This window comes from Porites lutea, chromosome 4 (genome assembly GCF_958299795.1).
Source record: "Porites lutea chromosome 4, jaPorLute2.1, whole genome shotgun sequence".
In the NCBI taxonomy this organism is placed as follows: Eukaryota; Metazoa; Cnidaria; class Anthozoa; order Scleractinia; family Poritidae; genus Porites; species Porites lutea.
The window spans coordinates 22,947,413-22,964,689 of record NC_133204.1 but is presented as its reverse complement, the minus strand read 5'-3'; the positions used below and the strand labels follow the sequence as shown (position 1 = coordinate 22,964,689).

The 17,277-nt window shown below is 39.6% G+C and overlaps 1 protein-coding gene and 1 long non-coding RNA gene across 3 annotated transcripts in view; both read left to right on the top strand.

Moving 5' to 3' along the window:
- Positions 1-2,232: 2,232 nt before the first annotated feature.
- LOC140932874 (uncharacterized) lies at positions 2,233-2,790 on the top strand. Its single transcript, XR_012165009.1, has 2 exons — positions 2,233-2,475; positions 2,576-2,790. It is a non-coding gene; the product is annotated as an uncharacterized lncRNA (long non-coding RNA).
- A 6,882-nt stretch (positions 2,791-9,672) lies between these two features.
- Positions 9,673-17,277, top strand: part of LOC140932932 (interleukin enhancer-binding factor 2 homolog) — a 28,949-nt gene continuing 21,344 nt past the window's right edge. The window contains exons 1-3 of one of the 2 annotated variants that reach the window (XM_073382435.1): positions 9,673-9,746; positions 9,927-10,055; positions 17,134-17,190. In XM_073382435.1, the coding sequence (XP_073238536.1) occupies positions 9,939-10,055; positions 17,134-17,190 (174 nt within the window). In that variant the 5' untranslated portion in view covers positions 9,673-9,746; positions 9,927-9,938. Of the gene's footprint in view, positions 9,747-9,911; positions 10,056-17,133; positions 17,191-17,277 lie in introns of both variants that reach the window. The other variant, XM_073382437.1, reaches the window with a different exon arrangement.

Sequence of the window (17,277 nt, the reverse complement as noted above, 5' to 3'; positions counted from 1 at the left end):
ACAGCGAGTAATTTAACGGAGCTTACGTTTAGTAAGGACGTACTTTTGAAATGTTCTTTTAATTTGTTTTATACAGTATTATAGTATTGTTTGTTTAGATTTTTTCCCCTGGGGTGGGGGCTTTTTTGACACTTTTGATTGACCTTTCGTTTCCCACCCTGGGGAATTTGATAAAAAATTTTTAAAATTTGTCAAATCCCCACCCCTTGCCCGCACTCCCCCCCTCACGGGGTTTACATTGATAGGTGCCTTACGGCCACCTCGTAATGCACCTGTCAATGTAAAGTCGGCGGGGGGGGGGGAGGCAGGGCAGGGGATGGGGATTTGATTGTTTTTGTTGGCTCTGGGGTAGGGCATTTGACTGATCTTGTTCTCCCAGGGATATTTGAATCTTTCTTCGCCCGACGTGGAGATATTTGACTGCCGACTCGGGCGAAAAAGACTGAGACCGAGCATATGTTTCCCAATATTCAGGGCGGAAAAACGTAATGAGCATGCGTGAACTTTTTTGCCCAGATCCCCTGGCCGGGTTTGAAAAAATGGCGGGATTTCAAATATTTTATTGCCGAAAAACAAAATGTTTCCACTCATAATCTGGAAAGAACAGGCAATTTGTCTTCAAAAGTTGTAAGCTGTGGTTATAACCTTGTCGTTACTTAATTTTTTCGAAGAATACCTCATAGCAAAACGGACTTTAATGACATTAATTTCCTTCCGTTGTACTGGACTGTGCATGCGTAGGTCCGATTTTTTTCGAGATGCATTCACAAAATGTGTTCATATAAGGAAGTTCCTGGATATATAAGGTCCGGAGCTCCACTGTGGAAACAAAAACAACATATCTTTGGACAGTGATTTGCCCAAAAAAATTAACGCTTGCCCACAATGTGTTTGAGGTCACTGAACTTTTTCGCACTCGAGCTGATATTTTAAAACCCTCGCTCTATCGGACACTCGTAGTTTCGCAGATCACTAAAATATAAACAAAATCCTCAATGTAGAAGTTATTGCGTTGATATGTGGGCAGAAAAAAGGTCAATCTTTATCTAGTAAAATCTTCCCAAAAATCGGTTTCCCAAAAGCAACTATAGTTTTTTAAACTTGCTCGTTTCGCGCACATATATAAATTTTGCTTTGTGGTGTCAAGTTGAACACGCATAACATCTGACAAAAACCTACGCGTAAGGATTTCCTTCAAACAAAGTTAAAGTTACATTATTTCAAAAACTTCTTGCTGACAATGAAGAGATGAATTTTCTGTGCGAAAACAACCTACCTATCAAAAGATCTTAAAAGCAAAAGATCAGTTGCAACTTGGCAGCCAAGCCATGATTCACCATTTAGCTATTTTCAATAAGCTTAACTGGTCCATGCGAGGGTCTTCGTTTAAGCAAATTAAACTCAGCCGATCGTTAGAAAACACAGAAAATTGCACATAAGGGTTTGTTTTGCTCGCCTCAGTCAAATCAAGCTGCAGCAATTGTTTACGGGAAAAGAGTCAATTGTTTTGAAGTCACTGCCGGTAGTTGTCGTTCTCTACTTCACAGCGAGTGAAAAAGACAATTTGCGTACAGAAAGTTATTTTTATAAAGAACAGAAACTTTCACAGTGCACTGGAAAACAAAACTATGTAATGAAAAATGAAAAAAACTCTGACTATTATTGCTTGAGCAACAGAAAAATGATCTTGAGTAAGCTTGCTGGCCTTCTATTTCCGAGAAAGTTTAATAAGCGCAAAAGTTTGTTCACTCTGATGCGTTATAACAGCAATATGTTTCTTTGACTGAAGACAAAGATTAAGCTGGTTCTGCAAAGGTAATAAATCTGGGCATGTAAAAACAGTAACCGTAACTACTAATAACAGAATACAAGCGGGTTTTAATTCAACCCGGCGAAATCAACTCATAAATTAATCGGATTCACAATCAAAAAAATACTCGCCTCTTAAGAAATGTTCAAAACCTTTTATTCCACCTCAGACTGACGGAATGATCCGTTTTTCCTTTAACATTGGTTGTTCTGAATCCAAAGTAATTTTCAAGCGACGAAAAAAAAAAGCAAACGTGTCAAATAAAAATGCTTTACAGGCCCAGCCTCCTCCTCAGGCGCTTCGTTTTTCGCATGGCAGAGGCGAGCGCGAAACGAGTGACTGGTGATGAACCGCAAGGGACCATGGGAAGGGTACAGACGGCAGGCGAAACAGGCGAAGCGCCTGCCAGATCTTGTGTCGTTTTCTTGGCCAAAAGGTCGTTTTCTTGGCGCGGCCCAATTTTTGGTCTTTTTAAGTCTTGGAAGCGATCAATTTTAGTAGCATATTGTTTTAAACATTGTAAACTTTGAATAGACAGGTAAATCGCTCAAAATTTCCAAAACCTGAGATAGAAATAATCGACAGGCTGCAAAGGAGTCGGATTCTGCTGGATTCTTACGAATCGAAGACCTCTAACAAAATATTTGATGACTTGACGGTATCGGGTAAGTCTAATATTTTAGTATTTAATTTGTCGTTTTTTGCAGAATCCCGATTAGTAAAGTACAGCGCCGGCGACTATGTTTCTATTTTTTGCTCTTTTAGGCCAAATCCACCGAACAACGAGCAAGTAACCTTGTCAATTGAAAGAAGTGCAAGGCCTAGCTAAATTGTGCAAGGTCAGGAGTTGATTATCAAGACCACATTATGTCCTTACACCAAGATTTAAGTCTGCGACGTTACTAACTATGAAACCAGGGACAGATGGATATATTTCAGTTGATGCTTTTGACAAAATAAATAAAAATGCATAACTTGAATTGTGGAAGTTTACAATTACCTATCTCTCGGTATAAGATCCCTAGATTCTCGAGGGATAAGTAATGAACTTTATTTTCGGATCAGGGAAGGGGTTGAAGAGAAGGAAGGTGCCAGCATTGATCAATCAATTATTTTGGACTACCTCAGTCAATCTTGATGAGGGAAACGAAAATCTCCAGCTATAAAGGCAGTCTTTTCTAGCTTAATTTTTTTTAGTATTTTTAATTATTATATAAACACCAATGAAGTACCAGGTGAGCTTTTGCGCAAAAACTTGGTATCTTCACATGCGCCTTTCACACCAAAAAACTATTAAAGTGAAATGGTTTGGTATTTCATTGGTGTTTAATATATAATAAATAGAACATTACATGGGTGCTTGGAGATATGAAATTTCTCTTCTCGTGTTGAAAAAATATTTCACTCGTTCGCTGCGCCCACTCATGAAATATCACTCGAATAGAAATTTTGTATCTCTGCGCAGCCATGTAATATCCTCTATATATTGTACAATAAATAATGCTAAAATACATTTATCGATTTCATCTTTTGTAAGAGATTTTGTTATTGCTATCATTAGTTTTAACTTTATTTCATTTCATTTATGGGTGTAAATATTCATATTCCTTGTGATTCGATTCGATTTCGATTATTGCCTTTCAATTTTGATTCGATTACGTAAATGTTTCTTAATTCTTATAACATAACGCGCAGTGTAAACAGCATGCAATCCTAAACCCTCAATATAACAATAGTAACAGAGACAGGAAGATTCACAGTTGCTTGGTTCGTCGCCATGTTTGAGAACCTGATAAAGAGTGTGTTGCACATGGTTAATTGCCCTATTTGGAAATTCTCAAGGGGAGGTTGAAGGACAGCATTTTTGCCAGGCAACTCGAAATGGCGCACGAATTGCTATCGTCTTTGCTCATCAATCAAAAACACTCATTAAAGAGTTCTGGATTCTTATTTTAGACTATAATAACTCACTGAGGGCACCCTGGAAAAGATGTGCAAAAATTGAACCAAAATCGAAATGCGGAAGCAAAGAATCCTGAATTGAACTGAACGGTCATAATCACGATTAATAGAGAATTTGATTAATTGTTACACTACTAATTTTATTTAGCTAGATGTCTGGCATGATGGCACCCCTATTGCAAGACTAAAAATGTTTGAATAAAGGTTGAATAAAGTATATAGTTCAGTTAAAACACTATGAATCAATGACCACACTACTACATCTCATTCAAACTCAAGGTTTGTAGTCTCAATGTAACTTTATTGGGACCCACAAATGTAAAAGGGGAAAGGGCTTAACCCTTTTTTAACAGAAGTCAGTAGCCCATGCACAGCAATTTTTTCGGAGGGAAAGGGGCAACTGTACACATGCTTTTATCACAGTATTAGTTCAAAACACACACATCAACCCAATTTCCATTTGTCCAAAATCAAGGAATTATAGGAGCAAAGTATTTTATTACTTTGGGCAAGACAGCTAGATCGAGTTTAAGTTGGATTAGGGGTGCAAGTGCAGGTTTTCTCTTTTGCTGACCATAGTTCAATGACCTGACCACATCTCAGTTCAGTAATCTTGGTAGAAGTTCATAAAACATACATCAATTCAAAGTCCAGTGACAATAATTTAAGGAATAGGAGCAATATTTTCTATTTCTCTGGGTGAGGTCGAAGCAATGGAAAGGGGTGAGGGTTTTGCATGGCTGAGCTTCTGATCCATACATAAAACAGCTGGCATTTTTCATTGCTTGACACTGTTAATAGACCTGACATTAGCCTACTAATAGTGTAGTGTAGTGTTTTTTACTGCATATTCTTCCAGTTTGTCCAGGGGCCTGTTTTTACTGTTCTTTCAATTCAGTACTTGTATCTTGATTATAATTTTGTAGTTAAAATTTCTAGGAAGGGGGTTGGGGGTTAGTAGTTATGCAGAACCACTTATACTTATCTTAACGTTTTTTGCATTTCAAGGTAATTCTGTGCCCATTGATAATTATTAGATGATCTTGTATTCCTCTGCAACTCCAAAGCAGGTCAAAAACTACCCCTTCAGAAGACTTTTGAGGGGAATTTTATGCTACCACAGGTTTGCCAAGAAAGGAACCATGTATAAGCAAGCACAGGAACAACAATATTGAATCTGGGTAGAATGATCCCAAGAACTTCATAATACTCAGTCTTTCCTACCACCAGTTGGCACTGATACAATGCAATCATCATTCTCTAAAATGGCATTCACAGCATCTTGTTTGCCATGAAATTTGAAATATTAAAACACAATTATTTTTTTAAAAAAGTGTCTAGGACAACATCTCCTGCCTGGCCAAATGGTAGTTATGATGGTATCTCATCAACTACATCACCCTCTTCAATCAGGGTAACAAAATTGTCTATCAAATTGAAACCAAACTTACCAATAATTTATTTATTAAGACACAAATGATGTGTTATAAAAGAGCATGGCAAAACCCAATTGGTCTACTGTGTAATATCACAAAAACAAATAAAAAACAATACAGACAATAAGTATTTGCTGCACACTCGACACAGCTTCATCATAAAATGAGGTATATAAATAAAAAGTAAGTAGAATTTATTTACACCGGGCTGTGCATTCAGTGACAAGTCTAGTACCCAGTGAGGAAATCGACCAATAAAAAACTACAAGTAAAAAACCCTAGACCTAGTTTTGTCGCTGTTTTTCCTGTACATAAGCTTACATTGTCGAGCAAATGATACACAATGCGAAATCCTGAGACAAAAATTTAACAGATTTAAAAAATATTTTATCATCTATTTAATAACATAACTTAGAGGTCTTGAGACTAGACTGGTTTGTTGCCTTTTCGAGTACTCAAGATACAGCGTGCAGCGAATAGTATTTTAAAGCTTTACAAAATATTTGGCTTCATTTGGCTGTTGCAACTATTCTCAACTCGCCATTTTTCACTTCGACAGAAGAGATCGTTTCATCACTCGGGACCTTAACAGAAACGACTACTAAATTACTAACTTACTAATTTTCCTGACCGGCTGTTACCCTGGCGTGCGGCAGTTTCATTAAATTAAAGGCAGTACCGTCCCGTCTGCGGCTAGTAGTTTTTCGATTTAAAGTTCGGTAGTAAACATTATGATGCTTGAGTCCAATGTGTGGGGTGAAAACAGCTTCCTCTTCACACACACGACGTGGATAGGCATAATTTGCTCAAAATTCGCAAAATGAACAGCGCTGAACTTATTTTAAAAACTGCATATTCGTCCGCCATTGCTCTTGCCGCCATCTTGAAAACAAGATCTGCCAGACGTCTCGCCCGTTGTCTCCTTCCCGCCTTCCTTTGCCCGCACATGTCCATCAAAAGAGAGACGTCTGGGTACGAGGCAGTTACAGGGAGCAAACGTTCGCACCTCGTGCATTTCACTCAGAACTCCAGCAAAAAACAAACACAGTCAACACACAGAAAAGCCCGCCTTGAGCCTGCGATAAGGGATGCGCAGAAGCTTGCGCAGAACGTTTTTCCGCCCTGAATTCCCAATATGTTTCCCGCTTCCACGCTTTACGCATCAGGGCTTGAAATAACGGCCGGTCAATGGACAATGTCCGGTCAGAATCGAGCATTGTCCGAGCAAATCCGTGGATGACCGGACATGTTGTCCGGTCATTTGGGCTTTCAAAGGAAATTCAATTTTGAGACAATCATGATGGAAATTTATTCAATCTTATCATGTTCCCAAAAAAGATATTAACTAGAGGGACTTTTGTTTGTGAAATTGATGACATTTCCTGTTGTCAATTTTTAAAATTTTTGAATTTTTAAACATTTTTTAATTTTTTTTTTAATTTTTAAAATTAAACTAGTGAGCAGCACTCTGCGAACTGTTGCTGTAAAACTTGTTTATTCTCCTACGCGTTTCGTCTAACTAACGTAGACTTCTTCAGGGAGTTTTACAATCAAATACTAAACGCCTGTATTTAAGCCATAATATGACTAAAAATAAGGATGGTCGCAAACATTGAAGGGTTGGCCGGATTTACGAAAAGGAACAGGCGCAGCTGTGAAATCTTTTATTGAACCAAACGATTTCACAAGTTTATTTGCCCGTTTGAAATTATTTGTAGAAACAAAGCAGCATTTGCCAAAGTGTCAATGTTGTACTATAAAGTTGAAGGTTACGTTTTGTTAGTGATTTGGTCAGGTTTCAACCAAACGTTAATGATGAGGTTGTGTCTTGCAATCCACGTGTCTGACTTACAATGTAACAGAACAAAGAGTAATAAAACTACAACTTCTAATTTTTTGCACACCCGATTTGTTTTGAGTAACTAGAGTTGCTTTTGCTGAAAATGATACAGATCATGTAACTTGCAAAATGGAGCCTCTATTGCAACTAGTTAAGATGGATTAAATTTGTCCGGCCAAAAATGCCTATGTCCGAGCAAAATCACGTTTGACCGGACAATGTGTCCGGCGCCTGCCCAATAGTTATTTCAAGCCCTGCGCATGCACCGTACGGTTTGAAAAGATCAGGAAGTCATGGAGGCCAATGAGAACAAGCAAAGGCTGAGTGGATTTCACTGTTTTGTCTTCAAATTTCGTTTGTTTTAGCGTGTTTTTGATCAATTGAACCTCTTGAAATACTGTGGTATCAAAGTAAACGGAAGTAAAGAGTAAACAAGTCGACTTTTGCAAGTACAATTGATTAGTGTATGGCTCATTCGCATAATTGCAGCTGTAACAGGAACACTATCTTTGGTGATGCAGCAACGTTTATAAAAGATTGCGTAGTTTCATTTGGAGATATTTTTATTGTGCCTTTCTTGGATCCTGCCTTGGGATTGACAGCAATGTGCAGCCTGGGGTGGGGAAATTTGGTTGCATTTGACTGGAACAGGAGCCGATTCCTGAGTGGAATGATTTGCCCGTGGGCAGGGAATTTGATTGCAAATTTTTGAAAAAAGTCAAATCCCCACCCCATACCCTGCCTCAGCCCCCTTCCCCCGCCGGCATTACATTAATAGGTGTATAAAACGACCACCTTTTTTGGCCGCCTGGCAACAACCGCCATACATTTTCTTGTACAAAAAACCCTCGTTAATACGGCCACATTTTTTGGGCACATTCGTGACCTTGCTAACGGGGACCCACTGTACAAATTAAGGCCAAGAGTGCAATTATTTTTTCTCTTCTCCTCCTTTCTTTCTCCTCGCTCTTTTTATTCCTAAAGTATTTTTCGGGCTTACAGGCAAGGCCAACTTGCCTTTTGGCTTTTTTTTCTGTCAAATGGCTGTTGTCTGCAATTTTCGTTAGGTAAGTTTTCTAGATATGGTTTTGGCCTTTACGTTAGCTATAAGTTATTATTTTCGTTAACAAAATTTACAAGTTTTGAAGCTTTTTGTTCTCTCCTTGTTAAATAAAAAATTAAGCGGAGGGGAGGATACTTTGTCTAATTCTTTAAAAGAAATCAGTCGGCTCCTGTTCTTTAGGTTAGGCTTCCAAATGAAGTTGTTTCAAATAAGAAGGAAATAGTTTTTTTTTTTATCTAAAGAAATGTTTGTTACCTTCAAAAAAGAATGAGGGATAACAGATCCTTCATAACATTTATAACATGAGAACGTTGATCTGCAAACGTTTGTTTCACCCAAACGAAGCAGTATAATAGGGAAGTTACAAGTAGTTTGATGTTAAACCGTATTTCGACTGGATTGTGCTTGTAACTCCAGCGCTTATTTATCGGCGGCGCGAGTGAGCACCTCTCTATACAACCTCTCTACCACCTAATCAAAATACACCCTGCCAGCCGCGAGGCTGAAACCTGTAATCAGCTGTCTCGTGATTTTGGGTGGTCACTTACAGGAGGTTAGGGTCGGTTAGGAAGGAATTTCTCCTGTTACGTTTACCAGAAAACCCGCGTCTAGTCTTTCCAGTATCTGTACGGGTCAGTATTCCCTCTGACAGAGGAACAGTGTTACCTCCCCTCACGTCTTTCGATATACCAACCATCTCTTCAAGGAAGCGGGCCTGATACCACAGGTAGCCCAAGCTCGAAATATGAGCATCGGCGAGCATCGGCATTGTTGCGTAACATTCAACATAAGGATTTGTATGGGAAAAAAAACTATCGTTTCTGTAACCTACTAGTCTGCTACACAGCCGTTTTTAGTGTCGTCACGCAACGCTCCTCCCCATTAGTGGGAGGAGCGTTGCGTGACGACACTAAGAACGGCTGTGTAGCAGACTAGTAACCTACGGAAATGAAAGGATTTCAATAAAAAACAGCTTACCTTACTTAAAATGTGTGTTACGTCTCTCCTGTGTGGTCCACGGGCCGACTTATGGCCGTTTTATGGGTTTTTATGTGAACGGTTTTCTCTCTCTATAAAGGTTTACCTTTACCCCATAAAACGGCCATAAGTCGGCCCGTGGACCACACAGGAGAGACGTAACACACATTTTAAGTAAGGTAAGCTGTTTTTTTTATTGAAATCCTTTCATTTCCGTAGGTTACAGAAACGATAGGTTTTTTCCCATACAAATCCTTATATTGAATGTTACGCAACAATGCCGATGCTCGCCGATGCTCGCGCGCTCATATTTCGAGCTTGGGCTACCCGTGGTATTACGAAAGGAAAAACTGTTTGAATGCAGAGGTCCTCGCAACACGTAACTAAAACTGACTGGTTCCTCAGGGAAAGGGAAAAAAGTATCTTTTCAGTCATCAGAGTGACGTTTAAGCACTGAATTGGTGTTCTGAGTTTTTTGTGGGAACATCATATCGTGCAGAATGCCCGTGCAGAATATTTTAGCTCATCTTACATGACGTGAACGCTGTTTTCCAGTCAGCGGACAAGCCGGCAAATTCCCGGATATTAATCCATGTGACTCACGAGTTTGTTGTTAAAACTTGGTGTAAGGGCGCAAATTCTTCTCCCGTTTTAAAGGTATGACAGTCCATTTTGTAGGCCTGTCTTATTCTTAGATCCTATATTAACACATTGGTTGAAATGGAGACTCTTTCAGTCGCTACGTTCTCGATAAGTCGCTCACCTTGCTCGCCACAGTGCGGCATTCATCACTCAGACACTAAACGTACGTGACTGCTGTAGTTGTTTTTTCTATAGATTTTTCAAAAAATGCGTCGAGGACGTGGTAGAGGAATGCGTGGAGGACCTGGTCGAATGCCACCTTACATGCGTGGCCCACCGGGGCAGAAGTTTGTAGTGAGCCATTCCACTTTTGATCCAGTTTTAGTAAGTTGTTTACAGGACTTTTTATACAAAGTTAATTTATGGACTAAAAAGGTAAGATTTCCCTATAACTCCAAACATTTATTAAGCGTGAATGTTTCGAGTCTATTCTTATTAAACTATTTTTGAGAAAAAGTTGGAAATTTCTGCATGTATAATAAACGTATGGGAATTATACGGAAATCTTACCGGTTTGTGATATGCTGGTAATTTTTTCCTTTGAATGGTTCTTTTCGTGGTTTAAGCTTTGTAGAAGCTTTTGGTAACTTTATTTCGTAACCACTGTTGCTCCTGTCAGGAGCGTCAGGTCGGAAATGACACGTCAACTAGGCTCTCGCAGTGTGAAAAAGCGGGTGCTTGCACCCGTCGTGTAAGTGCTAATTGTCATAATGCAAATTAGTTGGTAAGCGCAACAGTGGTCACAGGGACTGGACGAAAGCCAGACGTGCCACGAAGTCCGGCACAAGTGGCTCGATTTAATGGGGAAATTATGGATCTTTTTTGAGCCGATCTCCCAGAGAGGAAGAAGAGGTTTCCCTCTTAGGCCGGAGCTGAAAAAGTTGCGGCGGATTTGAATTTCGGCAAAAAAAACGGCATTCTTGTTTTGACTGGTCCAGAACCCAGACAGATGGAAGTGACCAGCCTTTACTTTCTTCTATGAAAGGAGTAACAGTGGTTACGCAATAAAGCCAAAAACACCAGTAAAACGACAAACAGATACCAAAATGCAGTGGAATACATTGCAGGTAAGTCTTTTGTATTCAACCCTCAAAGCTGCGACCACTTTAGGCACCATGGCGACTAAAATTTTGGTACTGGCGACTTGATTCGGAAAATAGTCGCCAAGTTGGCGACCAGACGAAAACTGAAGAAACGAAAAAGATGATCAATTGTCTGAATTGTACTGAAATGATTAAGGTCCTCTGCTGATATCCCAGAGGGGGAAAGTTAGAAGATCTCGTCGATATTCATTCAAACAAACGCTTACTTCGCTAAGATTTCTACTAAAATATTGTTCTGCTCCAATGAGCACAGGTCCGTTGCCTAGCACGTGACATATTTTTAAACTTGTAACGCGTGACAAGCAGCACGCGATCGATTTGTTTTTCATAATTTTCTCTCGGAAACCGCGTGTGCGGCTAGACTGGGAAGACTACAATGCAAATAAATATATATTTTGGAGGTTAAAATAAATGGAAAAGCAGAAAGTTTAAGTCGGCATGGAACATTTTAAGATAAATTTGAAAAACATGAAATGTTGAATCGTTTTTTATATATAGAATAAAAAGCGACCATTTGCAGACCAACACAACATCATCATCAGACGAACCTAAACTTTGCGAAAAACAATTTTCTTAAATGTCTTAACCAAAAGTAAAGCAAAAGGTATTTATTGCAATCTCCCAAGCGGTATTTTTGTTTGGGTTTTTTTGGCTGATAGAAAACTATAAGGTTGATTTATAGATCACGCCGTCTTTTCCGGCTGCGTCGTTGAGGCAATTTTTGTTTCATAGGACAGATGTAAAGAAATTCTCAATGTGCGGTTTCATTAGTAAAATACTGAAAGAAGACTAGCTTTAAACCAGTTTTAGCTCAACATTTTGTTAGTTTTGTACGTCCTAGTACTTTTCGCCAGTGTTAAAAAGAATGTTTACAGGAAAATATGAGACACTGTCACAGTACTTACGCAATTAATTTTCACGTGCACGATTTCAAACATGTTACACTCCTGTCGGTCGTTTTCCTAGCTAATCTTCACTGTGTATTCCTTGTCTTTGCAATCCTTTTCGTTTCAAAGTTGTCAGGCTTTAACGATGTCTAGCGAAATTACAGACTCTTCAAAAAAACTTGAAGGTGGGAGATCTGTCATCCAGACATCTTGCCAAAGAGATGAGAAAAAAATATGAGAGTAAAATTGATCAATTTTCGAGTTGCGACGTGGAACTACTAAACGCGTTAGCGGAAGACCAGTTGAGTTCTGCTTTAATCTCAAGTGAAGAAAAAGGACTGAAGGCGTTACAAACAACTGGTGATGGAAATTGCCTATACAATTCCGCCTCGGTGTTGATTGAAGGAGATCAATCTGCGAATCTTATTCTCAGACTGTTGACCGCAGTGGAACTGTATCTTAACCCTGACTATTATGCAAAGCACCCAAAAGTTGCCGATGGTAGAAGCTCCGGGTTTTCCGATACAACTATTTTTACACTGTTGTTAAGTGATAGTACTCAAAAGGAATTTGAAAGGCAAGCGTCCCGAGTAGATGCAGTTCAAGCTCAGGCCATTATCACTTGCAAAGAGAAGAAGTATGGCACTTTATTAAATATGATGGCATTAGCTACTGTACTTAACCGGCCTTTGATGTCACTGTACCCGAAGTTCAAAAATACCTCTCGCATTCATCCACTTATGAGCGGCGTTATTAAACCCCGTGGCATGGTAGAAGGAAAAGATGAAAGTGGGTCCGCAGTGTTCCGGCTGTTGTGGACAAGAGATGGCAATTTTGACAACCGGCCAGGTGCAATGTTCCAACCCAACCACTTTGTCCCCGTCATCCAGTGCCAAAGTGCCCCAAGGCCTCCAACCTTAATGAGCGGCACACTACCAACCCAAAAAGACAGGACCCCACTGGTAGGAAAGTCAAGAGCCATTTCATCTTTCTTTAAACCCACATCCAAAGCAAGTGCCACCAAGAGAACGGCTACCGAAGCTGTCGTAAACTCCAACGAGAGTAGCTGCTGTGCGAAAGTACCCAAGACCTCTTCTGTAACCAGAAAGTTTCAAGATTCTTGGAAAAACGAGTTTCCATGGGTGATCTATGACCCTGAGGCAAACACAATGTTTTGCGATTTGTGTCGCAAAGCTGGCTCAAAAATTGCTGGTAAAACTGAATTTGTCACTGGCTCAAAGACAATAAAAAAAGAGACACTCAAAAAGCACGGTGAGAGCCATGGCCATCTACGCGCACAGGATTTCGTGATCAACGAACAGAAACCACTTACAAAAAGACCAATATTCAAAGGGCTTAAGAAGGCAGCTGAGAAAATAGATGAGCAGGCCTACAAAGAAATGTCAGTGAAAATGAATACTGTATACTTCATTGCAAAAGAAGAACTTCCTTTCACTAAGTTCCCGGGCCTTCTTCAGCTTCAGCAGAAGAACGGGATTCAAATAACCAACACCTATTCAAATGACATAAAGTGTGCAGAAATGGTTGCAACAGTGGGCACACTGATAAAAGAGGAAATAATTGCTGAAAATCTTCGAAATGAAGTGCGTTACATTTCAGTCATGATTGATGGAGCCACAGATGCCTCCAGCACCAAAAACGAAACTGTGTATGCGAGGTGTTTGGGTACTGATGGCCGACCAGTCAATCACATGGTAGGACACGAACCTGTAGAGCATGCCCACGCTGATGGTAAGCTTTAACGTACACTGCACATTTATTAGTGACCTAACAAAAAAGAAGCTATCGAGTTGTCAACATTTTTCTTCGACATAATTAATATTCTTGGACAAAAAAATCAGAACTATAAAAGTCTCTGCTAAATTCCTAGCAATCATTTTTGTGATACCGCTTAGTTTCCCATTCTTTTTTTGTGATTAATGTTTAAAAGCTTACCGGTGTATTAACGATAAAACTTTTGACACTTTTTGTTTAATTTTCGCAGGTCTTCTTCAAGTTGTCGACAACTGCTTTTCGGACCTTGGAGTGAAGGAGTGGAAAAAGAGCATAATACAGTTTGGTGCAGATGGCGCGTCAGTGAATCTGGGAAAGCGACGAGGTGTTGCATCATTACTCAAACGTGAAGTCCACCACCTCATTGACATCCACTGTCTTCCCCATCGCCTGGAACTATCAATGCTGGAAATGCAACAAGAGTGCAAATATGTTAAAGAGGTGTACGACATATTGCATTTGATGTGGAAGACCTATCATTTCAGTCCTAAGAGCAAAAGGGAGCTAAAAGCTTTGGGAAACGAGCTTGGTCTGGATGTTCTGAAGCCTAGGCCAGTGAAGGGTTCCAGGTGGCTTCCCCATGTCAGTGGTACATTGAGAGTCTTCATCAAGCCTGTAAAGGATGGAAACATTCGCTCAGATCCTGCGCAATATGCTGCCGTCCTTGCGCACATGGAGCATCTTGCTACAACATCAGCTAATGCAGATGTCAAAGGAAGAGCCAAGTTCATTGCAAAAGCTATGAAGAAAGCATCTCTTGTGACCTTTTGTCACTTTCTGTCTGACTTGTTTGATGTTCTCAGCAAGCTCAGCTTTCATTTCCAAAGAAATGATCTCATTCTGCCATCTGCTGTATCCCTTTTAGAGGAGGCTCTATCCAGTATCTCTCTTCTTGCCAAGCGACCTGTAAGAGGAGGAAGACTGCAGGCTTTTCTCGGTAGCCTGTCAACCTCAGACAGCTGTTCATTGTTTCAAGGGATCACTCTCTCTGGCGATCTAAGTGGTGTAACTACTGAAGAGATCGATGAAAAGGCTGGCGTAGGTGCCCAGATAAAACAGGCAACAGATCTTTGTTTGTCTGGTTTGAGGGCACGATTTGGTGCCCTTCTACAAGCCCCTGATAAGATTGCTACCCCTGGTCCCAACCAAGTAGTTAAAGATCTCCTGGTCTTTAACCACGACGCGTGGCCCACAGCTCAAAGTGAGCTTATTGATTTTGGCCAGGAGGCAATTATGCGTCTCTCAACTTGGTTTCAACCAGCGCTGGAGGACAAAGGCTGCATCATTGCAGCCATTCTACCCCAGTGGACATCTCTCAAGGTGCTAGTCAGTACCCAGTTCAAACGCAAAGGGTATCTGGATCTGTGGGCCACCCTTTTGACCAAAGTACCTTACAGAGATGACCATAAAGATGTCCTACACTTAGTTGAAATCCTCATGGTCCTTCCCATATCAGCTGCCCAGTGTGAAAGGGCTATCTCGACCCAAAACAGAATCAAAAACGATTCACGATCTAGTCTGGGTGGAGAAAACCTGGAGCATTTAATGAGAATTTCGCTGGAGGGCCCAACTCTGGTGGATTTTGATCCAGTTTCAGCAGTTAAGGCCTGGTTTTCTTCCTCAAAAAGACCACGACGACCTTTCCTTAAATCATTAAGATTGCTGTTTATGCGAGTGAAAGACACTGTTTAGTGAAGAGAGCCTTGCTTTTAGTCATTGACATAATTGGCCATTTGAAAGTCTGTATAATTGAAGTTTCAAATAGAGCAGCTACTTACTGAGTACTCACAATGAGAACATGTTTTCTTACTGTAATTATGAGTTTAATTTAATAAGACTACAGCTTAAGAGCTGTTTTACTCTTTCGCGGGATAATTTTTTGAATTTTCAATGAATTGTAATTGCCAGTGAAAACGATTTGGAAGTTTTAATAGAAGAATAAGTTTGGTTTATGTTAGATTTCTGAGATTAGATTTCTTTTACACGGTCATTTGACGTGGTAAATATTGTTGAAAATCCGTTGTCATTTTCGATACATTAGATGCAGTTCACTAATTTCAGGACAATTTTTATGCTGGAATTTTGCTCATGGCCTCCATGAACTCGGTCACAAAGGCAGTATTTTGCAAGATATCTTCTCTGTTTAGAAGCAAATAAAAGCAGTGTTACTCGACATGGATTATAAGTTACCCTAGACACTTGTAAATACGGTAAAACATTGTCTTGGCTGAACAATACCATTTTTAAGCCCAAATTAATTATTAACCAATTATTAAAACTTTATTATTAACATATATTTTGGCACCTAAAAAAATCCTTTGGCGACTAAACCTAAAGAGTTGGTCGCCAAATGGCCACCAAAAGAAAAATTTAACTTTGAGGGTTGGTATTCATTTCATTTAAGAAAAAGTAAGGTTTAGCGTTATTTAGCGTTCGCAGATCTAAGTAATATATTTCTCATACAAAGTCTCTTATATTTTCAACGGTCGCCTGTAATGCGACACCGGCGCGTCACCTATGTTATGTAAATTACATTACACCCTGCCCTCGTAAAGTGAGTTTGGGCCGCCTGTGTTGCCTTTGGCTTTAAACACAGGCAATCTGGGTACAAAGTTATTGACTACTCTTACATTTTTTGTCATCGTATGTTGTGTTTGACTTTCTTTGTCTTCAAATATCTTCTTAGCATGTTTGCACTCAAACATTTAAAGTTTATAGCACTAAAAGCAAGTTAATGTTCATCTCCACAAGAGGTGGCTGCTTGATGGCTTGACCTGATTTTTGCTCACTCAACATTATAATATTATAGTAATAAAAATAATAATAATAAAAAGAAGAAGAACAAGAATACTTTAATTATCTTCTCCCCTTGTAGGGCTTTTTAGGGATATTGAAACAATTAATAGTTTAAATGAAAGATAGCATGGTTAAAAATCCCAACTGATAGGTGACAAACCAGTTATCTCTTTACAAGTGTGGCTGAGGATGTGAACTAGGGACTGCCAAGAACAAATCCAGCTAGCATTCAGGGCAGGACTTGAACTCGGGGCCTCTGAATTACATTTTATACAAATCCAGCACCCTAACCACTCTAGATACCACACTGCCTCATTGCAATTGTTTTTAGAAGTAATTGAGTAGCTCTACAGTTGTAAAACTCCACCAAAAAATTCATACGTATTCTGTTTCTGAATAAGAATTGTATCTGAAAATTGGGTAAAATTCTCTCAACTTTACACAACTGTAGTGCAAACAGCTGAAGCCAACAGGCACCAGTGGTTTATTATTTTCTCATGTGAACCTTGGGTGACAGTTTGTAAGCAATCAAGATTTGTTACATGTAAAAGAGGGCTTGTCAGAGAGGGGTCTTAATTGTGTGTTTATGATATCTCAAGTTGTATTGCTGCATTTGTTTTTCACATCTCTCAAACTTGCTTGTCATGTGCATCAATGATCAAATTAGGTAGGACTCTCCTTTAATTAAGCGCTCCCCCACTCAAATTACCCCCTCCCCTTGAGGCTAAGCATATTAATTAAGCATAACCCCTCAATTAGGCTTGGTGTAGATATTAGGACCTAAACTAGGCTTAACTATGATTAAATGTTGTCATTGCACAGGCTGATAACTTTTTTCCAAGAACTACTCCTGCATCAGATGAAACAGCATTTACACAGGTGAGAGTCACAGTTAGGTAACTTCAACTTGTAAACCTGTTGCAGAGGTTGACAGCAATCCTTCCATGCTTTCAGTCAAAAATTGCC